This window comes from Brachyhypopomus gauderio, chromosome 7 (genome assembly GCF_052324685.1).
Source record: "Brachyhypopomus gauderio isolate BG-103 chromosome 7, BGAUD_0.2, whole genome shotgun sequence".
In the NCBI taxonomy this organism is placed as follows: domain Eukaryota; kingdom Metazoa; phylum Chordata; class Actinopteri; order Gymnotiformes; family Hypopomidae; genus Brachyhypopomus; species Brachyhypopomus gauderio.
The window spans coordinates 15,330,697-15,353,263 of record NC_135217.1 but is presented as its reverse complement, the minus strand read 5'-3'; the positions used below and the strand labels follow the sequence as shown (position 1 = coordinate 15,353,263).

General features: G+C 43.2%; 1 protein-coding gene and 1 long non-coding RNA gene across 9 annotated transcripts in view; one reads left to right on the top strand and one right to left on the bottom strand.

Moving 5' to 3' along the window:
• Window positions 1-22,326, top strand: part of mast4 (microtubule associated serine/threonine kinase family member 4) — a 170,165-nt gene extending 147,839 nt beyond the window's left edge. For 7 of the 8 annotated variants that reach the window (XM_077012052.1, XM_077012050.1, XM_077012057.1 and 4 more), the window contains 23 exons: window positions 288-366; window positions 1,897-2,051; window positions 2,190-2,265; window positions 2,379-2,588; window positions 4,353-4,454; window positions 4,629-4,761; window positions 5,863-5,930; window positions 6,307-6,398; window positions 6,645-6,853; window positions 6,956-7,094; window positions 7,267-7,399; window positions 7,526-7,691; window positions 9,080-9,181; window positions 10,004-10,129; window positions 10,655-10,767; window positions 11,534-11,655; window positions 11,882-12,051; window positions 13,829-14,029; window positions 14,481-14,707; window positions 14,824-14,946; window positions 15,071-15,207; window positions 15,460-15,644; window positions 15,775-22,326. In XM_077012052.1, the coding sequence (XP_076868167.1) occupies window positions 288-366; window positions 1,897-2,051; window positions 2,190-2,265; window positions 2,379-2,588; window positions 4,353-4,454; window positions 4,629-4,761; window positions 5,863-5,930; window positions 6,307-6,398; window positions 6,645-6,853; window positions 6,956-7,094; window positions 7,267-7,399; window positions 7,526-7,691; window positions 9,080-9,181; window positions 10,004-10,129; window positions 10,655-10,767; window positions 11,534-11,655; window positions 11,882-12,051; window positions 13,829-14,029; window positions 14,481-14,707; window positions 14,824-14,946; window positions 15,071-15,207; window positions 15,460-15,644; window positions 15,775-19,595 (6,889 nt within the window). In that variant the 3' untranslated portion in view covers window positions 19,596-22,326. The remainder of the gene's footprint in view (window positions 1-287; window positions 367-1,896; window positions 2,052-2,189; window positions 2,266-2,378; window positions 2,589-4,352; window positions 4,455-4,628; window positions 4,762-5,862; window positions 5,931-6,306; window positions 6,399-6,644; window positions 6,854-6,955; window positions 7,095-7,266; window positions 7,400-7,525; window positions 7,692-9,079; window positions 9,182-10,003; window positions 10,130-10,654; window positions 10,768-11,533; window positions 11,656-11,881; window positions 12,052-13,828; window positions 14,030-14,480; window positions 14,708-14,823; window positions 14,947-15,070; window positions 15,208-15,459; window positions 15,645-15,774) is intronic. The other variant, XM_077012051.1, reaches the window with a different exon arrangement.
• The window catches only part of LOC143519038 (uncharacterized), a 59,458-nt gene that overhangs the window by 13,696 nt on the left and 23,195 nt on the right, over window positions 1-22,567 (bottom strand). The gene's annotated exons all lie outside the window — the stretch shown is intronic.

The following is a 22,567-nucleotide window of genomic DNA, read 5'->3' as shown; positions in this document are numbered from 1 at the left end:
TGTGTTTTTGTATTTGTATTTTTAATACACTTAATTTAAATTCTTATTCATATATGTACGTGTGCATTGTACAACACTTTGGCTGGCCCTTGTGGCTTTTAAATGTGCTTTATAAATAAAGCTGACTTGCCTTTAATTTTTCCCCCGTTTTTCTTGAACCCAGTGCAGTCCAATACTTGGCATCCAGTGCTGTGACTGCTGAGGTACCCAGGAGTTCCTGGAGTTTGCAGGGTTCCTGTCGTGCCATGAGTGTTCCCAATAATGCCTGTGTGTGTGTGTGTGTGTAGGGCTGACGGTCGCCGCTGGTCCCTGGCTTCACTCCCCTCCTCAGGATATGGAACAAACACCCCGAGTTCCACTGTCTCTGTAAGTATATTCCACATCTGCTATTGAGCTTGGCTGCTTGGACTTTCATCTTAATATATGGCCTTTTTTTAAACGTGTGCTCAGTAATTTTACATTGAAATTCCTCATGATCTTGTGCTGTTTAGAATGATTGCATTTGTTAAAGCTCCAACGAGGTATTTTCACCCTCACCTGTTGTTAAACTATAAAGTATACTTTATAGTATCTTTACAATTGCTGCATAAAATTGTATGCAGGATACTGTATACAATTGACACCAACTGGCACTTCTGAAGGTGCATTGTACCCATTAGTCAGGCTACACTGCTCTGTGTGCTTGAGACTAAGTTGGATTGGCATTCCATCTCTTCTCTTGGCCCCTTGCGCTCAACTAAATGAGGGCTCCATGCCATGTGTAACAGATGCTGCCATGACCGTTTCCCACTCTGACGAATACTGCTATGAGCACCGCCAGATTTGTTTTCTGGTAAATACGGCCGTGAACCAGCACCAGACTGCCCACTCCAGCTCTTGCTCCCTCACTGGATATGGCTGTGTTTACTGACACTGTTTCAGCTCCCACCCACCCACCTGGCCAATCACTGTTGAGTTTAGGGGAGGGGCTCAACAAAACTGGTGCTAGAAGAGTTGGTGTGCATGCCCTTTATCCAGTACATTAAAGGACAGAGAGGTCATTGTGCACAAACTAATGATCTCTTCAGAACTGATTGTAGTGGAAGGAGATCAGCACTGAAACAGCCAGCCAACCTTGCACACGCTGAATATTGAATGCCATTTTGAAAGGTAAAACACGAACTTGAACCAGAGCCAGAACTGATGGATGAAAATATGCATTTTAACATAAAACAAAAAACGTATGAACAAAGAATTTGATTGTTGCATCAGCTGCCACATATCAGAGTGCTTTATTCACATAGAAGTGGGTTGTCTGAATCACAGAGGAGGGTTGTCTGAATCACGTAAAGGTGGGTTGTCTGAATCACGTAGAGGTGGGTTATCTGAATCACGTAGAGGTGGGTTGTCTGAATCACATAGAGGTGAGTTGTCTGAATCACATAGAGGTGGTTTGTCTGAATCACGTAGAGGTGGGTTGTCTGCATCACGTAGAGGTGGGTTGTCTGAATCACATAGAGTGGTTTGTCTGAATCACATAGAGTGGTTTGTCTGAATCACATAGAGTGGTTTGTCTGAATCACGTAGAGGTGGGTTGTCTGAAAAGTGGGTTGTCTGAATCACTTAGAGGTGGGTTGTCTGAATCACTTAGAGGTGGGTTGTCTGAATCACATAGAGTGGTTTGTCTGAATCACATAGAGTGGTTTGTCTGAATCACGTAGAGGTGGGTTGTCTGAAAAGTGGGTTGTCTGAATCACGTAGAGGTGGGTTGTCTGAATTGGTTTTCTGCTGATGCATTGTGACATTGTGTGTGTGCGCCTCCCATCTGCATGCTCGCATGATGCTGAAATGACATGACATCCGTCAGCTTCTCCTCTTTTTCTTTCCTTTCCCTCTGCATTTCCGCATCATTTCCAGTCGTCCTGTTCATCACAGGAGAAGCTTCACCAGCTGCCCTTCCAGCCTACACCTGATGAGCTCCACTTCCTGTCCAAGCACTTCTGCACTGAGAGCATCAGCAGTGACGACCCCCGTAGGGCCACACCCATGCGCCCACGCTCACGCAGTCTCAGGTACAGCAAAGGACTGTGGGAAAGGCATTCTAGTTATATGTCACTTAATATTTGACAATTGACAATTTACAAAGACTATTTGTTTATGTTTTCAAATAAAGGGATTTAATAAAAACTTATAGATTTCCTGCTTTTCAGCCCTGGAAGATCCCCCTCTTGTTGTGATAATGAGATCATTATGATGAATCATGTGTACAAAGAAAGGTTTCCTAAGGTAAGAAAGGCATTTAGAAATTCTACATACTTTAGAAGTTTGGGTACATTTCTTGGGGAATCGTTCCACTGAGCACTGGGACTGTATAGTGAAGACTGTTCTGTGACCTCCAGGCTACGGCTCAGATGGAGGAGCGCATCCAGGAGATCATTAGCAGCAGCTCCCCGGAGAGCGTGCTGCCCCTGGCGGATGGCGTGCTCAGCTTTGCTCACCACCAAATCATTGAGCTTGCCCGTGATTGTCTAGACAAGTCTCACCTGGGCCTCATCACTTCCCGCTACTTTTGCGAGCTCACCGACAATCTAGAACGGCTTTTCCAAGAGGTGAGAACATCAGCTGCCCATTTGGCCTGATAGCAATTTATATATATATATATATATATATATATATATATATATATATATATATATATACTGCTCAAAAAAACAAAGGGAACACTCAAATAACACATCCTAGATCTGAATAAATGAAATATTGCCATTGAATACTTTGTTCTGTACAAAGTTGAATGTGCTGACAACAAAATCACACAAAAATCATCAAAGGAAATCAAATTTATTAACCAATGGAGTCCTGGATTTGGAGCCACACACAAAATTAAAGTGGAAAAACACACTACAGGCTGATCCAACTTTGATGTAATGTCCTTAAAACAAGTCAAAATGAGGCTCAGTATTGTGTGTGGCCGCCACGTGCCCTCCCTACAACGCCTGGGCATGCTCCTGATGAGGTGGCGGATGGTCTCCTGAGGGATCTCCTCCCAGACCTGGACTAAAGCATCCGCCAACTCCTGGAGAGTCTGTGGTGCAATGTGACGTTGGTGGATGGAGCGAGACATGATGTCCCAGATGTGCTCAATCAGATTCAGGTCTGGGGAACGGGCGGGCCAGTCCATAGCTTCAATGCCTTCATCTTGCAGGAACTGCTGACACACTCCAGCCACATGAGGTCTAGCATTGTCCTGCATTAGGAGGAACCCAGGGCCAACCGCACCAGCATATGGTCTCACAAGGGGTCTGAGGATCTCATCTCGGTACCTAATGGCAGTCAGGCTACCTCTGGTGAGCACATGGAGGGCTGTGCGGCCCTCCAAAGAAATGCCACCCCACACCATTACCAGTCATGCATGCCACCCCACTGCCAAACCAGTCATGCTGAAGGATGTTGCAGGCAGCAGATCGCTCTCCACGGCGTCTCCAGACTCTGTCACGTCTGTCACATGTGCTCAGTGTGAACCTGCTTTCATCTGTGAAGAGTACAAGGCGCCAGTGGCGAATTTGCCAATCCTGGTGTTCTCTGGCAAATGCCAAGCGTCCTGCACGGTGTTGGGCTGTGAGCACAACCCCCATCTGTGGACGTCGGGCCCTCATACCATCCTCATGGTGTCGGTTTCTAACCGTTTGTGCAGTCACATGCACATTTGTGGTCTGCTGGAGGTCATTTTGCAGGGCTCTGGCAGTGCTCCTCCTGTTCCTTCTTGCACAAAGGCGGAGGTAGTGGTCCTGCTGCTGGGTTGTTGCCCTCCTACGGCCTCCTCCACGTCTCCTGGTGTACTGGCCTGTCTCCTGGTAGCGCCTCCAGCCTCTGGACACTACGCTGACAGACACAGCAAACCTTCTTGCCACAGCTCGTATTGATGTGCCATCCTGGATGAGCTGCTCTACCTGAGCCACTTGTGTGGGTTGTAGAGTCCGTCTCATGCTACCACGAGTGTGAAAGGACCACCAACATTCAAAAGTGACCAAAACATCAGCCAGAAAGCATAGGTACTGAGAAGTGGTCTGTGGTCCCCACCTGCAGAACCACTCCTTTATAGGGGGGAGTCTTGCTAATTGCCTCTCATTTCTACTTGTTGTCTATTCCATTTGCACAACAGCAGGTGAAATTGATTCATAATCCGTGTTGCTTCCTAACTGAACAGGTTGGTTTCACAGAAGTGTGGTTATATTGTGTTGTTTAAGTGCTCCCTTTATTTTTTTGTTCCCTTTATTTATGTATATATATATATATAATTTTCATAGAAATGGCCATAGTCTATGGAAGAAATTTTCATAAAGTATGACTTTCAAGTAATTGTTACTGCACAGTCCACTGAACGCTCTGAGAGCATTGAAGTGACCTTCATAAAGGAGCTGGTGAAGAAGATCCTTATCGTCATCGCCAGACCTGCACGACTTCTAGAATGTCTGGTGAGTTTGCCTGTTTTCTTCAGCATTGTGATATGAGCTCAAAGTCCTTTATGGTATAATGTCACCATTTTGTGTTTTTGGGAAACTAGCAATGTTGTTTTCTTAATGTAGCGTTAATCCTAGTGTTTAGGATGTATGAGGGCACTACTAGTGAAATGTGATGTCTCTGCCCAGGAGTTTGACCCTGAGGAGTTCTACCACCTGCTGGAAGCTGCAGAGGGCCATGCCAAAGAGGGACAAGGCATCAAGACTGACATTCCACGCTACATCATCAGCCAGCTTGGTTTGACACGAGACCCTCTGGAAGGTAAGATGGTTAGGCGTATGTAATGAGAAATTATATGGGATGGATATAGGAATTGTGACGGCTTGGCTAAAGTTGTTTTTTTTTTTCTTCTTCTTTTTAATGCCTGTCATTAAAGTTTCATAAAATCATCTGGCATGGACAGAGCATTTTATGATCTTCATTAGATTTGGGTACAAAAGTAAAGCGTAACCGCTCTGATTGTGAGATAGACCCTGTATAATGCTCTTGTAATTGTGCATGTAAAGCCATCGTTACTGGTAATTAAGCTCCTCCCCTCCCAAATCTTCTCCCTATGAACCTGGAAGCTTCACAGTTTCCTACGCCAACACGGCGTACAAATTGATGACAAAAGCCTCCAAGGCCCCTTAATCCTCAGAGGTGTCCCAGTCCGGCACCTGGGACGGCTGGACACGAGACAGGACAGCTGCTCCCACACTGTCTTTGTGCTCCATGTGCTCAGCTTTTTTTGGGGACAGCAGAATCGGCCTCTGCTTCATTACTTCCTGCTGTTGGTGGATAAGCTCTGAGACCCTACTCGCTAAGAGCTTGCTTGCTGGGATTTGTATGTCGGTGCAGTTTTCTTGAGGAAATGTGTGACAACATGTGTTAAGATCCTTTCCTATGATTTCTGCTTCATTAAATTCATTTAGCAATGACAGCAATCAGCTCATCAGGGTCATTGTGTGGAAAAATTGGAGTCCTTTGTTTTAGACTGCTCAACTCAGTAAATAAACTCACAACAAAGTATATGATTACGAACTTATAAATACATGACCATGTTTAGTAGCCACCAGTTTATTTTTATAGATTTAATTTTTCATTTTATTTATTTGAATAAATTATATTTAACTTTATTTTAATAAAATGTATTTAATATTGCTTTTTACTTTTGGCAAAACATTCCAGACATAATATACCTCAGAATTTAAAAAGCTTTATTATTATGTCTTTATCATTATTCTCAAGGCTTATGTGAAGCACTGATTGTCACTGTATATGAAAGTGCTATACCGATAAACATGCCTAGAGAACTCATTATGGGATTTTGATGTTTCTTGAAAATTAGCTCAGGACCTGACCACTATTTCTTCTATTTTACAGAAATAGCTCAGTTAACCAGTTATGACAGTGGAATTGCACAAACTCCTGAAACTGACGATTCTGCAAGTGTGAGTAGTTTTGACAACTTTTACTTAAAAATTGACAAATGTGACAAATTTGAAGATCAGTAATAAACACAAAAATAAATATATCCTAAAAGTTCAACATTGCTTTAACTGTGGTAAGCAAATGTTCTATTTAAGCAGTACATCAAAGTTCTAAAAGCCCATTTGGTTTCTTTCTTTCCTTGAATAGATTAATAATTTTAGCTCAAATAAGTCTGTCGGTGGTTTAAAAGATCTTGCATATGACCTATTTTCTGTTAAGACATCAAGTTATAGGTCCCATCCAAATGTGGAAGCCACTTGGATTTGACCTCTAGTCTGATTATTCTTTAAGGTGCAGTGTTCAGACTGACGCACTTCATGTTTGTTCATCTTTCAGTCACAGAGCCTAACTGCAGCTCTGAGATCACGCCACCGACCCTGTGAAATAGACTTTGAAATGATCAAACTCATCAGCAACGGAGCTTATGGGTACTGCATTTTATGGCTTGCTCACAATTTCTTATAACCTAGTCTTTATTTAGTGTGTTATACATTTTATAAGCTATATGATCTAAGTAATGAGGATGTTTTTTTATTATTAAACATTTTACTTGCATTGCCATCTTTAAAGGTTACATCATGTATTAAGTTTTAATGAATGCAGAGCTTGTTTTTGTAATGGCACCAGTGCCTAATCCATAAGGGTTTTGTATGTTGCTATTGCTTTTCTCCCAGAGCTGTGTATTTAGTGCGTCACAAGGAGACCAAGCAACGATTTGCCATGAAAAAGATCAACAAGCAGAACCTCATGTTGAGGAATCAGATCCAGCAAGCCTTTGTGGAGAGGGACATCCTCACCTTTGCTGAGAACCCCTTCGTGGTCAGCATGTTCTGCTCCTTCGAGACACGCAGACATCTCTGCATGGTCATGGAGTATGTGGAGGGTATGCCCACACATGCACACGCAGAGAGGAAACTTAGCACCCCCAATTGAAATGTAGAATCTGGCGTGTCCAATGTCATGGTTGAGCACTGTGTCCCGACAGGTGGAGACTGTGCCACATTACTGAAGAACATGGGTCCCCTGCCTGTGGATATGGCCCGGATGTACTTCGCTGAGACTGTGCTGGCCTTGGAATACCTGCATAACTATGGCATTGTCCACAGAGACTTGAAGCCAGACAAGTAAGCTCCTGGGCCCTTTAGTACTTTTGCTCTTGTGGCCTGTATGGACAAGCATAGCAGCAGTATTACATTGTCAGGTGCAAGGTCAGTTCTCAAGGCTTTGTCAGGTCATCTGCATGCATTGACTCTGGTTGTACTGGTTTACATGTGTCCTGTGCCTTTGCACCCACAGTTTGCTGGTCACATCAATGGGACACATAAAGCTGACTGACTTCGGCTTGTCCAAGGTGGGCTTGATGAACATGACCACAAACCTCTATGAGGGCCACATCGAGAAGGATGCAAGAGAGTTCTTGGACAAACAGGTATGAATGTTTTAGAAGGCTGGATCACCTGAATATATTAGTGTTGATGAAGCATAGAGGTTCCATGAATTTAAAGTTGGTTTTTCCCCCAAGCTGTGTCTTACATCTACTGCGCATTTGGTGCAGGTGTGTGGCACTCCTGAGTATATCGCTCCAGAGGTGATCCTAAGGCAGGGCTATGGGAAGCCTGTGGACTGGTGGGCCATGGGGATTATCCTCTATGAATTTCTGGTGGGCTGTGTTCCCTTCTTCGGAGACACTCCAGAGGAACTTTTTGGCCAAGTCATTAGCGGTCAGTGCCATTCAAATCTTTTTTCTTAGTTTTGCTGCTGTGAATAGATACAGTAGAGGCTCTTTAAGCTGGGCACCATCCAGCATCTGGCGGGGTAGCCAGAGGTTGGTTTTGCAGTTTTTTGATAAGTGTATGAAATAAAACATCACTTTTATGCTTTTATTTTGAAGGCAGCTGTTTTGTTTTTGTTTTTAAATTTGCATTTGTCTGGTCAGATTGCTAATGCATCTTCACTGTGAAGTGAAGTAAAGAAAGAATACACAATATTAAATAGCAATAATAAAAACTTAATTAAAAAATGCATTTTTATTGTAGGTAGATCATTTTGATTTGGTCATCTTATAAGTAGCTCGGAAGCTGAAAAGGTTTGGGCACCCCTGATGTAGTGTATACAGTATATATGTATTGTGCAGAACCAAGAATATTAGTCTGGCCTGTGGTGGAAAACCTAACATTTTCCTTGATGCTATGCTTTATATAGAATATGTTAATCACAATAGTCACATGATAAATGTATACGCTAATGCTCTTTACCTATATATGTGTGTTAATCTAAAACTGTTTTAGGTTTTCATGTTGCCCCTTGGGAAAATTAATTTCCCACCCCTGGCCTAGACCATCTATTTGAAGACAATATATGAGATACCAGAGGGTACACTTCCTGAACTCTATTATGTGATCTTCACTCTAGCTGACATTCAGAATTCTGATTTAACTATCGTCTTTGTCTCTATGGAATATGACCTTCAAAAATATCGACATGGCCTGATGCAGACAGTAGACCCTCTTTTTTTAAATGATTATTAGGCGATGCAACTCTGGAAATTAATGATGCGACAGGTCAAATTTGGTTTGCTCTCTATCATGGGGTTACCATGGGACCCAGTGTTAATTAAGCGGCCTGGAAAAGACAGCTCTAGCTGCAATTGCCCCTTGCATCCATGCATATTCATGTCCTCTGAATCGAATTAATAAATGCAACACATGCAGCCATGAAGCCGTGAAAAAGTGGACCGGGAATCATCAACACCGCCTTGTTTATCTGCACCTCTGACCACCCAGTGGAGCCTACACAAAGTGGAATGAAGCCAGTACCAGTCCAGAGTGATCATGACCCTGGCCACACCCCCTGAGTGTATGCAAATTGTGTGGAATCCTCACTGGTGCAGTTCAATGCTACTTGCTCGGGGTGATTGTACCATTGTTAGTGTTCCTAGGTGTGAAAGCCATGTCATGTGTTAGCAGAATCATTAGTGCCATGGATAACCAATGGCTGAGCAGCTCTTTTCAAGACTTTTCTCCTCTTGGCATTCTTGCCCCTGCACACTGCAAGCAACATATGGCTTTGGGCAAGTGATGACCCACTGTGCCCTTTTGCTCCTTCCCAGATGAGATAAATTGGCCCGAGGGAGAGGACTCGCCCCCGGCCGACGCCCAAGAGCTTGTCACACTGCTGCTCCGGCAGAACCCCCTGGAGCGTCTGGGTACTGGTACGTCTGCGCGCACACACATATACACACATACATACACACACAGCTGGGTACTGGTATGTCTGCACTTCAGAATGGTGATCAGTTGATATTCTAGCAACTGTCTGTTCTTAATTAGTTGCTCAATACTAAATTCTGCACACCAGCAACCTTGACTTTGATTTACATTGTCATTGATGGTTGTCATGACAGTACATTGTGTAATTGTTATGATCTTGTCTTCCTCTTGCAGCCATGACAGCTGCCATAAAATGTAGACTGAATTTCTATAGTTCATTATCACTAGGAAAGACAATCTGACACTTTACTACTTAAACTCCCAGCCAGCTAGGCGCGGAGTAGCATGTGGTTGATGCATATCTGATGCTCCTCTGTTGCTATTCAACATCACCTCCAAGCTTCACTGCAATTGGCTATACCAGGACAGGGCAGGACAGATTCATCAGAACCTGCACCTCCACTCAGACGGACCTTTCCCATGAAGGGTCAACCACAGGAAATTGCACTGCGTAATTTATGACCATAATATCTGTTTTGGGTACCAGCCAACAAAAAGACACTTTAATGGATTTAGGTGGTCTGCGAAACACATGCATGAGAAACTTGGAAGCTTCCCTCATCTGTGATTGGGAGTTTTTAACATTCATGTTTAATTTTATTTGTGCGTCAGCACTAGTTTAGCTCTGTGAACATGTAGCTTCTAATATATTTCATACATGCTGTTGCAACCTGGGTAACCTGAATCACATCAGCAGTTTGCGGTTATCCTGTCTGTATGAACTTGGAGGTGAAGTGATGTGTGTTTTTTTATGTACATATCAGCAGGAGGAGCTTATGAGGTCAAGCACCACAAGTTCTTCCACAATCTGGACTGGAACAGTCTGCTCAGGCAGAAGGCTGAATTCATCCCCCAGCTGGAGTCTGAGGACGACACTAGCTACTTTGATAGTCAGTGTCTGTGTGTGCGCACTGACTGTGTCTGTGTGTTTGTGCATGTGTGTGTCTGCGCATGTTTGTGTGTGTGCGCGCTCTTGTGTGTGCGCGCGAGTGTGCACATGTGTATCTGCGCGTATCTATGTCTGCATGTGTGTCTGTGTGCATGCGCGTCTGTGTGCATGCGCGCAAGTCTGCATGCATGCATGCATTTGCGTGTTTTTGTCAGTGAGCGCGTTTGTGTAAATCATGCATGAAGAGCAGGATCAAGAGTCACACAGTGTTACTGTTACTTTGGATATGAATCAAAGAAGATTAATAATGCCTCATGAGTCAGTTTAGTAAAATTTAAGTGAGTTTGGTGTTTCTGTCCTACATACACTGCTGACCGTTAACTGCCATTTTGGACTAAGGACGCAGAATATTTAGAACTTATAGATGTGCTGTAACCTGGCAGATTCATATGCAGACAATAAACTGACTAGATCTGTGGAGGCCAGGAAATGTGCCTCATGCTTATATTTTGGATTTCACTCTCAGCCCGATCCGAACGGTACCATCATCTGGAAACGGAAGAGGAAGAGGATACAAATGATGAAGATTTCAATGTTGAGCTTCGCCAGTTCTCGTCTTCATCACACCGATTTTCCAAAGTGAGCACATAGTTGGAGAACTTCAGACTTGTGTAATGCAGAGTTGATGTCCAAATGTCTTCAAGTGAAGTGCATAAGACATGAATGGCAAGATCACCCTTAGTTAGGCCTAAAGCCCTAATCCAAACATCTCCCTTTTCACGCACTGTGGCATTAGCCTTTACCTTTTAGGCAAGCTCATTTTCATATATTTATTACTTGTGCAGACAATTATTTGCAGTAGGAAACAAAAGGTGAGGAACTAATGCCCCAAAAACATGTCAACCCTCCACCAATCCCTCATATGCAGTACAGATTGAGTTTAGTAGTTAGATTTAGTCATGTTGCAAGGTATGCGTTTTTTGAGTTCTGGTTGTTTCTTAAAATATCTGTTAAATGGGTGCTCAGTTGGGTAGTTCCAGATTACACATCCATGAGTTCCCCTTCATGCCGCTTTTCTGGCCCTTTGATCTCCATTTGTTCTACCTTCTGCTCTCAGTTTTTCGGTACTTTTTAAATTTTTATTTCAAGTGTCACAAATGTTAATTATGTAGCCTATGGGGAACGTACCACACAGGACACAAATTGTGCTTTAAATGAGCAATCAACTGAAATCACGCGGGTGCAACTTCGCGCATGCGTGCAAGTCCGGTTTCTTAAAGGGACAGTAACTCAACAGAAATTTAGACGGCCAACAACACAGAGCCGTCCCATTAGAAACATATAAGCACACTAGTCCACCTGGCTACATTTACAAATGTCTGTCCTTTGGTGCACATGTGCGTAGGTGTATAGCAGTCTGGATCTGTCCCGTGGGCAGCTGGAGGAGAAGGGAGAGCAGACGGAGCAGAAAAGCGAGAGTCCTCCGACTGTCGACTCGCTCAGCTGGACCCCAGACTTCACTGAAATGTACGTCGGAAGAACTTTTCCTCTCATTATATTCTTGCTCAGTCTTCAGTGTAAAGGACATGCATGTCCATGTGTAATAAAGTGAAATTGCACTTGGTGTTTTGACTTAAGCCACCGTCTTAGGGATTATAGCATAGTGACTTGATACACTGGTAATGAATATAACATAGCATTAAACTCTACATGATGTCATATTGAAGCAGAGTGGTGTTTTTCTTGTGGATAGGCCTTCCCTGTCCCACTCGTCTGACATGGACACCAGCCTGGCCAAGTGTTCTGGTCTCTTGCCCAGGTTTGCCATCTCAGCTGAGGTGGACGGCAGTGAGAGCTCACCAGCGAAGGACGAGCCCGATGCCACTACACCATGCAGCACCGTCAGCAACTCCACCCTCTCAGGTGCCAAGGAGACTGAATAAATACCTTTGCCAGAGTCTCTGCGCCAGTATAATTGAGACACATACAGGGGCAAGAAAAAATATGTGAACCTCTTGAGATTTTATGGTTTTCTGCATTAACTTGTAAAATGTGATCTGATCCTCATCCAAGTCAAGCATATCGACAAATATAATGTGCCCAAAATAATAACACAAAATATTTTTATCCTTCATATCTTCATTGAGAACAACAATGAAAACATAGTGCTAGTGGATAAAGTATGTGAACCCTTGAGTTAATGATTTCAAAAAAGCTAATTGGAGTCATACCTGGAGTCTTGTTAAGAAACTGAGTTTGGAGGTGTGTCCTAGAGCTACTTTGACTGATAAAAACCACTTAGACTTTTTGAGTTTGCTACACACAAGAAGGATATGCGTATTTAAGCCATGCCTTGTCAAAAAGAGCTTTCAGAGGATCTACAATCAAAAATTGTTGCTTTACATAAAACTGGAAAGGGTTACAAAGCAATTTCAAAGACTTGAGGAGACAATTTGGGACTGTGGCTACTCTGCCAAGAAGTGGGCGCCCAGTCATAATGACCCCAAGAGCACAACAGAGACTTATCAATGAGGTAAAGAAACAACCCCGAGTGACAGCCAAAGATTTGAAGGCGGCATTGATACAGAGTCATCTTTGTTTATGAATCTACAGTTTGTAAAACTTTGAACAAGCAGAGTGTCTATGGCAAGACACCACGAAGGAAGCCGCTGCTTACTAAAAAGAACATTGCTGCACACCTGAAGTTTGCGAAAGAGCACATTGACTCTTCACAACGGTACTGGCAAAATGTTTTGTGGACAGATGAAACTAAGATTGAACTATTTGGAAAGAACACGCAGTGATACATCTGGTGTAAAAAAGGCACTGCACATCACCATAAAAATATCATCCCAACTGTCGAGTATGGTGGAGGGAACATCATGATTTGGGCCTGCTTTGCTGCATCAGGGCCTGGTCAGCTTACAGTCATTGAGGGGAAGATGAATTCCCAAGTGTATAAAGAAATTCTACAGGATAATGTGAGAGTCTGTATGGCAGCTGAAACTCTATAGAAGTTGGGTGATGTAACAGGACAATGACCCAAAACACCGGAGCAAGTCCACAAACAGAATGGCTTATGAAAAACAAAATCCGCCTTTTGGAGTGGCCAAGTCAGAGCCCAGATCTCAACCCTATAGAAATACTATGGACTGAAGAGAGCTGTACACTTGAGGCATCCAAGGAACATGACAGAGCTAAAGCAGTTCTGCCAGGAAGAATGGGCTAAAATTCCTTCTGTGCAGGTCTGATCCACAGCTACAGGAAACGCCTGGTGGAGGTTATTGCTGCCAAGAGAGGGTCAACCAGCTATTAATTCCAAGGGTTCACATACTTTTTCCACTATCACTTTAGATGTTGAATGAGTGTGTTCAATAAAGACCTGAAAGAAAATTTATTTTTGTGCGTTATTATTTTGGGCACATTATATTTGTCGATATGCTTGACTTGGATGAGGATCAGATCACATTTTGTGACAAGTTAATGCAGAAAACCATAAAATTTCAAGAGGTTCACATACTTTTTCTTGCCACTGTATGTGTTCTTGTAAAGAGTATCGGATTATATAACAGAGTGGCCCACATATGTTTTTGGTCCATTTGACCCCTGAACATGAGTTCAGTTCAGAGCACAAACAAATGCATCGTTTATTTATGCATATGTATGGTTTATGATGGATGCTTTCACGCTTTATGAACAGGTAGCTTCTCAGAGCACCTGGACCAGCTTGTGTCACGGGCTGAGGGAGTGAACAGTCTGGACAATGCCGGCAAGTTGTCTGCTGGGGACACTGGGGCCCACCTGACAGCACCGAGACTTGAGGCCACAGATAAGCAGTGTGCGGTCAGCAAAGTGCCCAAATCTGCCTCAGCCAGTGCCCTCTCTCTCACGATCCCTGGGGGTGAGTACTTTGCCACTTGTATGAAGCATAAAGGAGAAGTGTAAGATTTTCCCTTTTTGATTGCACAGTGAAATGTGCCAAACTAGGTTGGAGGTGGCATGTCAAAGAGATTAAATATCTCTGAAATAGGTCTTGCTAAGCTCCCACTGTGAGTCCCCCATTTTGTGAAATGGCTTGAAGGTTAAAGCTGAGGCACATCAAGTCTCAGCAGAGTCTCAGTAGTTGCGGGGGAGGGGGTTAATGTGCAGGAAAATCCTATTGGTCTTATTCGCAGCGGGGAAGAAAAAGCCATTACCTTTACTTGAGCATTTTCTGAAGCATGTTTTCCACTGAATTTTCACTCTTTATCAGTCAAATAATAAGCAAACAGCAATATGACTAGATAAAAGTGTATGCGTCTGTTTTGTTTCTCTATTAACCAGTGTAGTGTGTACTTTGTTTATTCCTCCAGATGTTTTCGGCATGTCCCCATTGGCTAGTCCAATATCCCCATACTCACCGTCATCAGACCCCTCCTCCAGAGATTGCTCTCCTAGCCGAGACTCCTCCCTCTCTGCAGTCAGCTCTCGCCAGCCAATCCTCATTCACAGTTCAGGAAAGAAGTTTGGCTTCACACTCAGAGCTATTCGAGTCTATGCTTGTGACAGTGATGTCTATACTGTCTATCACATGGTCTGGGTAATGACTTGATGCAACAATTTATTTAAGCTAATACATTTTCATTTTCAGTGCAGGAATACGTTTTAGGAATAAGGAATAATAGTTGTTGTTTAAGATGTTTGTATATGTTTCAGAATGTGGAGGATGGGGGGCCTGCTCACAAGGCTGGGCTCAAAGCTGGAGACCTGATCACTCACGTGAACGGAGAAACTGTCCATGGATTGGTTCACACAGAGGTGGTGGAGCTCCTCCTGAAGGTGGGAGGATCACACTCACTACTGCAAACACACAACCTCTCACTCATTAATAGTGAAGAGCTTCAACTTTGTAGATGCTGGCACAGGAATCAGTGATTAAAGCAGCCTGCTCCTTTTTCTACAGAGTGGAAGCAAAGTTGCCATATCCACCACTCCGTTTGAGAACACGTCTATTAAAACTGGTCCAGCTAGAAGGAACAGTTACAGGAGCAAAATGATAAGGAGAACGAAGAAGCCGAAGAAGGAGAAGGCACAGGAGCGGTTAGACTTCTTCTTCAAATGGGAAATTGCACACTTGTTATATTTTTGTATAAAAACGATAAATATATAAGTATAATAATAAGTAAACAACAGTAAGCCATTATCCTGTGTATGAAATAGTGCATAATGTATTTTGCAGCTTGCTGCTGTTCCTTATTTCACCTGTAGGAGTAGCGGTGGTTCCATGTTTATTTTGCACTTTATGCCTCACTTCCATTATGCAGTGTAGTGCATTGTTCTCTTCATCCCCAGGCGTCGGACTGTGTTCAGGCGGTTCGCCATGCAGCCATCTCCATTCCTTCACACAAGTCGCAGTTTCACTTCCTTGAACCGCTCGCTGTCCTCAGGGGAGAGTCTGCCTGGGTCTCCCACACACAGCTTGTCCCCCCGGTCTCCTACCACAGCCTTCCGACCCACACCTGACTTCAACCAGTCAGGTGAGGGCACCACAATTTATGGCTCTGAGCATTTGTGTTTTTTTTTTTTTTTAAGCTACTACAATTTGTGTGATGATGAAATGTAAATCTGTTGTTGTGTGCTCATATTCTTTTTGCACTGCACTTTTAGGTGGCACCTCCTCTCAGAGCAGTTCCCCCAGCTCCAGTGCCCCCAACTCCCCTGCTGGCTCTGGCCACATCCGACCCAACACCCTGCATGGCTTGGGGCCTAAGCTGCCCGGACAGCGGCTCCGTCAGGGCCGCCGTAAATCTGCAGGGAGCATCCCCCTCTCCCCACTGGCTCGGACACCTTCACCAACCCCTCAGCCTACCTCCCCTCAGCGCTCCCCATCCCCCCTGTTGACTCACTCAGTTGGAAGCTCCAAAACCACTCAGACCTTCCCTGCCAAGATGCATTCTCCCCCTACAATTGTCCGGCACATGGTGCGTCCTAAAAGTGCAGAGCCCCCACGGTCCCCACTTCTTAAGAGGGTTCAGTCAGAGGAAAAGCTCTCACCATCCTACACCGGGGACAAGAAGCATCTCTGTACCCGGAAACACAGTCTGGAGGTGACCCAAGAGGAAGTTCAGAGTGAGGTTGCATCTGGAGGTGAGCACACACTACAGTGTGTGGAAGAGAGCTCTTGCGACCCGCCTGCAATCACGCGGGTAAGACCCGCTGAGCAGGGCTGCCTTAAGCGCCCTGTCACTCGTAAGGTTGGCCGCCAGGAATCTGTAGAGGAACTCGACAAGGAGAAGTTAAAGGTAAAAGTGGTGGCAAAAAGGCAGGACTGGCCAGAGAGAAAAGAGGCCCTGCAAAAGCAAGATAACATGCAAGAGAGTGAATCTGCTGTGAGCTCCTACGCCACTGACGATAAGGAAAGGGGACACCTTGGACGATCCAATGGCAGGCCGCAAGGCAGCATTGAATCTGGCATGCTTGATAACAAAGCTGCTAATGCCACACTGAAAGATGTACTGTACAAAAAACTGAACACCAGAGTGTGTGAAAGCATTGCAGAGTGTCTTAACAGCAGTGTGGACTGTGTCACATTATTACATGAGGGTGTCAGGTCAGTAGCAAACCAGTCAGAGAGACAGCTATCCAGACAGATTAAAGAGGGCAGTAAACCAGACAGGCTTGATTTCAAAGCCTCAAACATAGAGTTTGCAAGAAAGAAACAATCTTTTGAGGAGCGTGAGGACTGCATGTGTTGGATCACTCCAGGTGTCCATGAAGGCCTTCACTTCAATGCCACCAGGTCCAAAAGTCTGCAACTGGACTCTTCTCTGAATTTAGATCATACCAAAAGCACACTGGGCTGTGTTCACGGCACCCCTGCAATCAGTGCAGAGTCCTTGGGCCCTAAGCTGTTCTGCGGACGGGGGGAGAGTGCGGTGGAAAAACTTCAGATGATCTCAACCGAAGGCCCAATCAGAAAAACCTCGTCTGAATACAAATTAGAGGGTCGACTTGTGTCTTCCCTTAAGCCGCTGGAGGGAACATTGGACATTGGTTTGCTCTCTGGACCCAGAGTGTCTAAGACTGACACGTGCCTTTCAAAGATGGCAGTTGGCCAGCCAGACTGTGGTGGGCTGCTTGGAGCTCAGCAGAACCAGATTGAGAAGCAAGTGCTAAGCCCTCAGCAGAACACCACAAACAAACAGACATTCTCTCCAGCAGGGCAGGAAGGTCATGGGGTTAATGTGACTTTAAGCAACAAAAACAATGGAAGTGAACTTACAGTGACTAGAGACAGTATTGTTAGTTCCATTATCAGTAAAGGCACCCATGACTCAAATAGGCAGGGTGATGGAATCAAGTTACAGGTGATTTCTACCAAGATGGAGCCACCAGACTCAGATGTAAAATCAGAGAGTAGGTTGAAAACAGCCCAGGAGTTGAGGGCTGCTCGACATAGCACTCATTTCGTCTGTGGGAAAACACCCTCTATCAGGGAAGTCAGCAATGAAGACCAAGATGATGAAATGGAAAACCCTCAGCAAAAGCCTACCCAACGAAACAACACTGCAGAGCCAAAAATCCCAGTGACCTGTGACCACGAGGTCAAGCAAACCACATCACCATCATCAGAAACTGCTAATATTCAGAATCACGGGACAGAGCTCCTAGTCAGTCCACCAGACCTGACCCCTGCTTCAGTAAATAATAGCAATGTAAGCATGGCTAGAGGTAAAGAAGGGTCAAGAGTAGCTCCAGAGCAGGTACATCAAGCAAGAGCAGTTGATGTCAGTGTAAAAGGTACTCAGAACTCAAGTGTGGCACCAGACCAGAATCTGCCTGAAAAAGAAGCAATAATATTTAGTGCAGAAAACTCACTTTTGAATTCAGAACATTCACTAGCAAGTGGAAAGGACAAACCAGAAAGCACAGCTCCAGCCTTAGGTAAGTTTTCACAGAAGGTACAGATGCAGTCTGCTGTCAGACACGCAGCACATAGCACACTAGTTTCACTTGTGGAATCAGGGCGAGTTCAATCACAGGCTGTAGTAGCTGTTCCACAAAGTTTAGATTTAACACCCTTGGTTACTGCTTCCACTTCAACTGTATCTTTAACATCCACAACTTCACCAGCACTAGGCAGCCCTGTTATTAAGAGCCCACTGTCTCCAGATCCTCCCCTTCAAAACAAGGAGAGAAAAAACAGCACATCTCCCAAACCTGTTCCTCTGAAGGCTGTGCCTGCCACAGCGCCACAGTCACCACAGTGCACACACAAAATTACGCAGCGCTTCATGGACGTCAAGTCAGAGAGTGCTCTGACTACACAGTCCCAGGAAGTACCTACCAAAACATCAACCATTCCAGTAAATAAACACACAAGTATTTCAGATAATCTTTCCAAAGATGTCTCAAAAACACAAAATCTTAATGCAGGAAATGACAAGGGACCTAGTTCTCAAGGTTCTGAGAAATGTGAGAATAAAAACAGTATCAAGGATCACAGGACCTGTGTGATTGCAAAAGAGTTCACTGATGAATCAAATTTGTCTGGGAAGCCAGTCAAAAGTACAGCATCACCTGGAAATAAAATGAGTTACGCAAGAGTTAAAATACCATCCAACAGAGAAGTAGGATTGAAAGATGATGTTAAATGCACTATGACACAAGATAATGGGAGTAGCACAGGCCTCAGGTGGACTGAGAGAGAAGGGCCTGTAGCCCCTAATCACACATTTGGCTTCATGTCTAAGCTGGATGCAAGCACCAGTGCACCAAAAATCAAAGGTAGTGATAACAAGCCAATTGATTCTACGCAAGTTCAGGCTGTAAACCTTGAAGAAAAGTTGAAAGTCAAGAGACCTCCAGATGTGGCCAGCCAAATGCTTCAGAAGCTAACTCTTGATGTTTGTGGGAAAGATCCAGGTCTTGTACAGGAAACTGTAAAACAGCCACAACAGTCAGGTACAGTGAAGCAAGGTCCCCTGAGCAGCAAGAACAAACCCAGGGTAGAATCCCCACTAATTACGTACCACAGTGGTGAGGTAACAGAAGAAAAAGGAAAGCAAGAGAGCAAAGCACCCCTCCAGACCAACATAAAAGATAACATGGACGTAAAACCAAAGGAGCTGAAAGAATCTACTCTTTCTGGATCTAGGGTGTCTCCACAGAGAGAGGTCTCTTACCGTACTGGCTCTCAGATTGCTTCTGTGCCAGTGCTCCCTGTGCCTGCTGTTAAGGTTAACCTACCCAGCAGTTCCCTCACCAGCAAGGGCACTGATTCCATGCTGGAGATGTCTGGCCAGTCAAACAAGGAGCCGGCAAAACTTAAAGTAGAGACCTCAATATCAGACTCCTCACAGAAAGCCAACCGTAAAAACTTTCCAAGACTTGCAGTGTTGCCAAAGGATGGTCCAGCTCCTGAAAAAGAGTCTGCTCGGCCCAAGCAATCCAAGGAGCTGCCACGAAGTTCTGGGAATAAGAAGTGACATGGGAGATGTTGGTGGTAGCCATGTCAACTCCCTTTTAAGAAAGACAAAAAGGCTATTTGTTTTTTTCCCATGCTTCGTATCATAATGCCTTCCTTTCTAAGGACCGGTGAAGCTGTTACTTACAGTGTTTTGTGAAGGGCAAAAGATGTGCAAGTGTGTATGCTAATCAGCAATGATCTATTAACATTGCACATTTAGAAAATGGTCTAAATGTTGAATGTAAACGTGCTTTGCTGCTGATGGTCACTTTTTTGTTCTTTGTTTGGGAGAAGGTAGTCACTGTATTTTTGTGTGCAAGGTGAGACAAAGGTGTGTGCAATCAAATATGGAGAGAGGCAATGCCTTCAAAAGGTGTAAAAAGAACTGCGGCAATTGGGCCACGTGAACTTGCACCAGATGCAAGTATCTGGAGCAGATCTAAGCAGGAGATCTAAACAAATTAAAAAGTATTTTTTCTCTCATTCAAACTAAATTTGTGAAGTGAATTGCAACTGTTTCTGAAACTTAAGCCACAATTGAAATATTTGTAGCAACAGTGCTGATGTCACAGCATACTCGTTTCATGCAGAAAAGAAACACCACCACCATGTTTTCTTACCATTAGTGTTGCTGTTTTTTGTCCTTTGTAGAGGCAGTGGCATTTTGTTTTGGGTAGTGGTGCACAGATGGGATGTGCTTTGTCCTGTGCTTCTAACCTAGAACTATTTTATAATGGAATCATCTTACGGTTCTGGACTTGTATTTAGTGGAAGGGGCCTTAGGCTATTTTGGGCAGTACAACTTGCTGTTCTTAGTAGGTTGTGGCAAAATTCACATTCCTTTCACATACACCTCTACATTTACTAAAGATTCATTTTTATGCAATGTACTGTACATAAAGCAACATTAATTGTACAAAGTTGATCCATGAGATCAGTTAAATATTAGTGTATGTTTTATATGTATATATTTTGCTATGTCATATGTTCGTATACTGTACTCAATATGTTTGTTGCTCAGTGACCTTTTCATCTACGTGGTAAATGTTGCCATCTGAAGTTCATGTGGAGACTAAAATGAAAAGGCATGACCATTATATCATTCTGAAAAGAACTATACTTGAAATTCCACATACACTAATCGCAGTAACCACACTCATCGTCAAGTGTGTGTTAGGCAGAAGGAGAAGTCCAAAAACACCTTGATTACACTTTCATGACTGTGGTGAATTAACCATAAGCTAATGGTATAAAATGTTTGAAAGGGAAAGAATACCTGTTGAACACTACAAATCATAACACAATTACAAAAAGTTTTAAGATTATTATAATTCACAATCTTTTTCCACATATATTGTTAGGATTTTAAGGCGAGACGCTAGAGACACTAGAGATTGAATGGGGTCGAATGGAGCCAAGTGTTATGACATTTATGATCAGCCAGGATGTGTCCGAGTTTATTGACCATGAGTTGTTTACTCACTCACAGTGTGAAATACCTATACAAGTGGGACATGTGTAATACTTATCTAGAGGCGATTTTGCACTGACCGTAGACATATCTAATAGCTGTACATTGAAATCATGACTGATAAATACATTTCACCTACTTTGTAATTAAAAAACCTCTGAAATGTGATTAATAGTATAACATCTTCAAATGTACCCAAGGTTTTCTATTAAAATTTATTTTATCTATTTCATTTCAACATTGACTTAATGGCAAGTAGTAGAAAATAAGAGATGTTTGGATCACTGTAACGTAATAATTGCTCTGAAATTACACATTCTTACTGCACATACCGTGTTGGTCCTTTCCGCAGTATTGAAACGTGACCGAGTATACTAGCAACTCTGCAGTTCATGTAGACAATACTGATATTAAAGTAATATTGTGTGTTTAGAGTGCAAAGACCAATCAGTAAATAGAAGCTAGATATGAATGTTCAAATCACAAATTATGAAATGCACCATGTGAAAAAAAGCTAAGGAATTTGGTCTTAAGAGATTTTAAACTAATAGCAAAATATGAAGTTTACAGATCCTCATATGCTTTGCAAATGTAGTAACTGTATCCAGAGGAAAAATATAATGCACCTTACTATTATACACAGTAACACAATACGTATTACATTTCTGGACAGAAGTCATGAATTAGGATAAGTGAATATTAAAGCAATGTGAATGTTTAATGGGACATACTTTGTCGCCTGACACAACCACCTTGATTATGGTCATGAATGAGTCACAAATGTTTAGTTTGATGGATTTCTGTCCCAGTGCCTTTGGTCCTGGTGATTGATGTTTAAATTCTTAACTAAGCACACTGAATTTTTGTTTACAGCTAATTCAGAGTGTATATTTTGAATGTTGTTACTCATTTGCCAAGTCTGTGTGCTACATCACAAGGAATTATGTATTGATGTAGTGTTAATTTAATGTCATTCTGCAGGTTGTGCCATTGAAGACTCGTCAGTCTATGGTAGCCAGTCTGTCTGTTTTGAGTCTGTCGGGTCTGAAGGGTCCTCCCTATTATCTGGAGTTTTTTCCTCTTTCTCTCAGTGTGTGAAACTAGTGTTCATGTAGATGACCCTGCTTTCCATTGTATTTTAGGAACTGTGCAATAAAAGATGTGGTTTTGAGTTTTGTATTTCTAGGAAGCTCTATGGATGTTATAGATGTTGTATTCTATACAAATATTTATAATTCTAAAGTTGTATTATACTGAAAATAAAAAGGCATGACGTTAACTTCCTGTATTTAAATTCTTTCAGCGTACTGAAAAAATCCTTCCAAAATGGTAGTTGATTAGGAGTGGTTTCACAAATGTGCCCATGTAGAGATCTTGCAATCTAAAGTTTGAACAGTCATCATATCCCAACTTAATTTCAATTTAACATGAAATTAATCAAGCTTATTTGGAGAACACTAATAGCCAACCCAACTCATCTGGAGATCACATTGGCTAATATCCCTGTTGGACTCTTTATA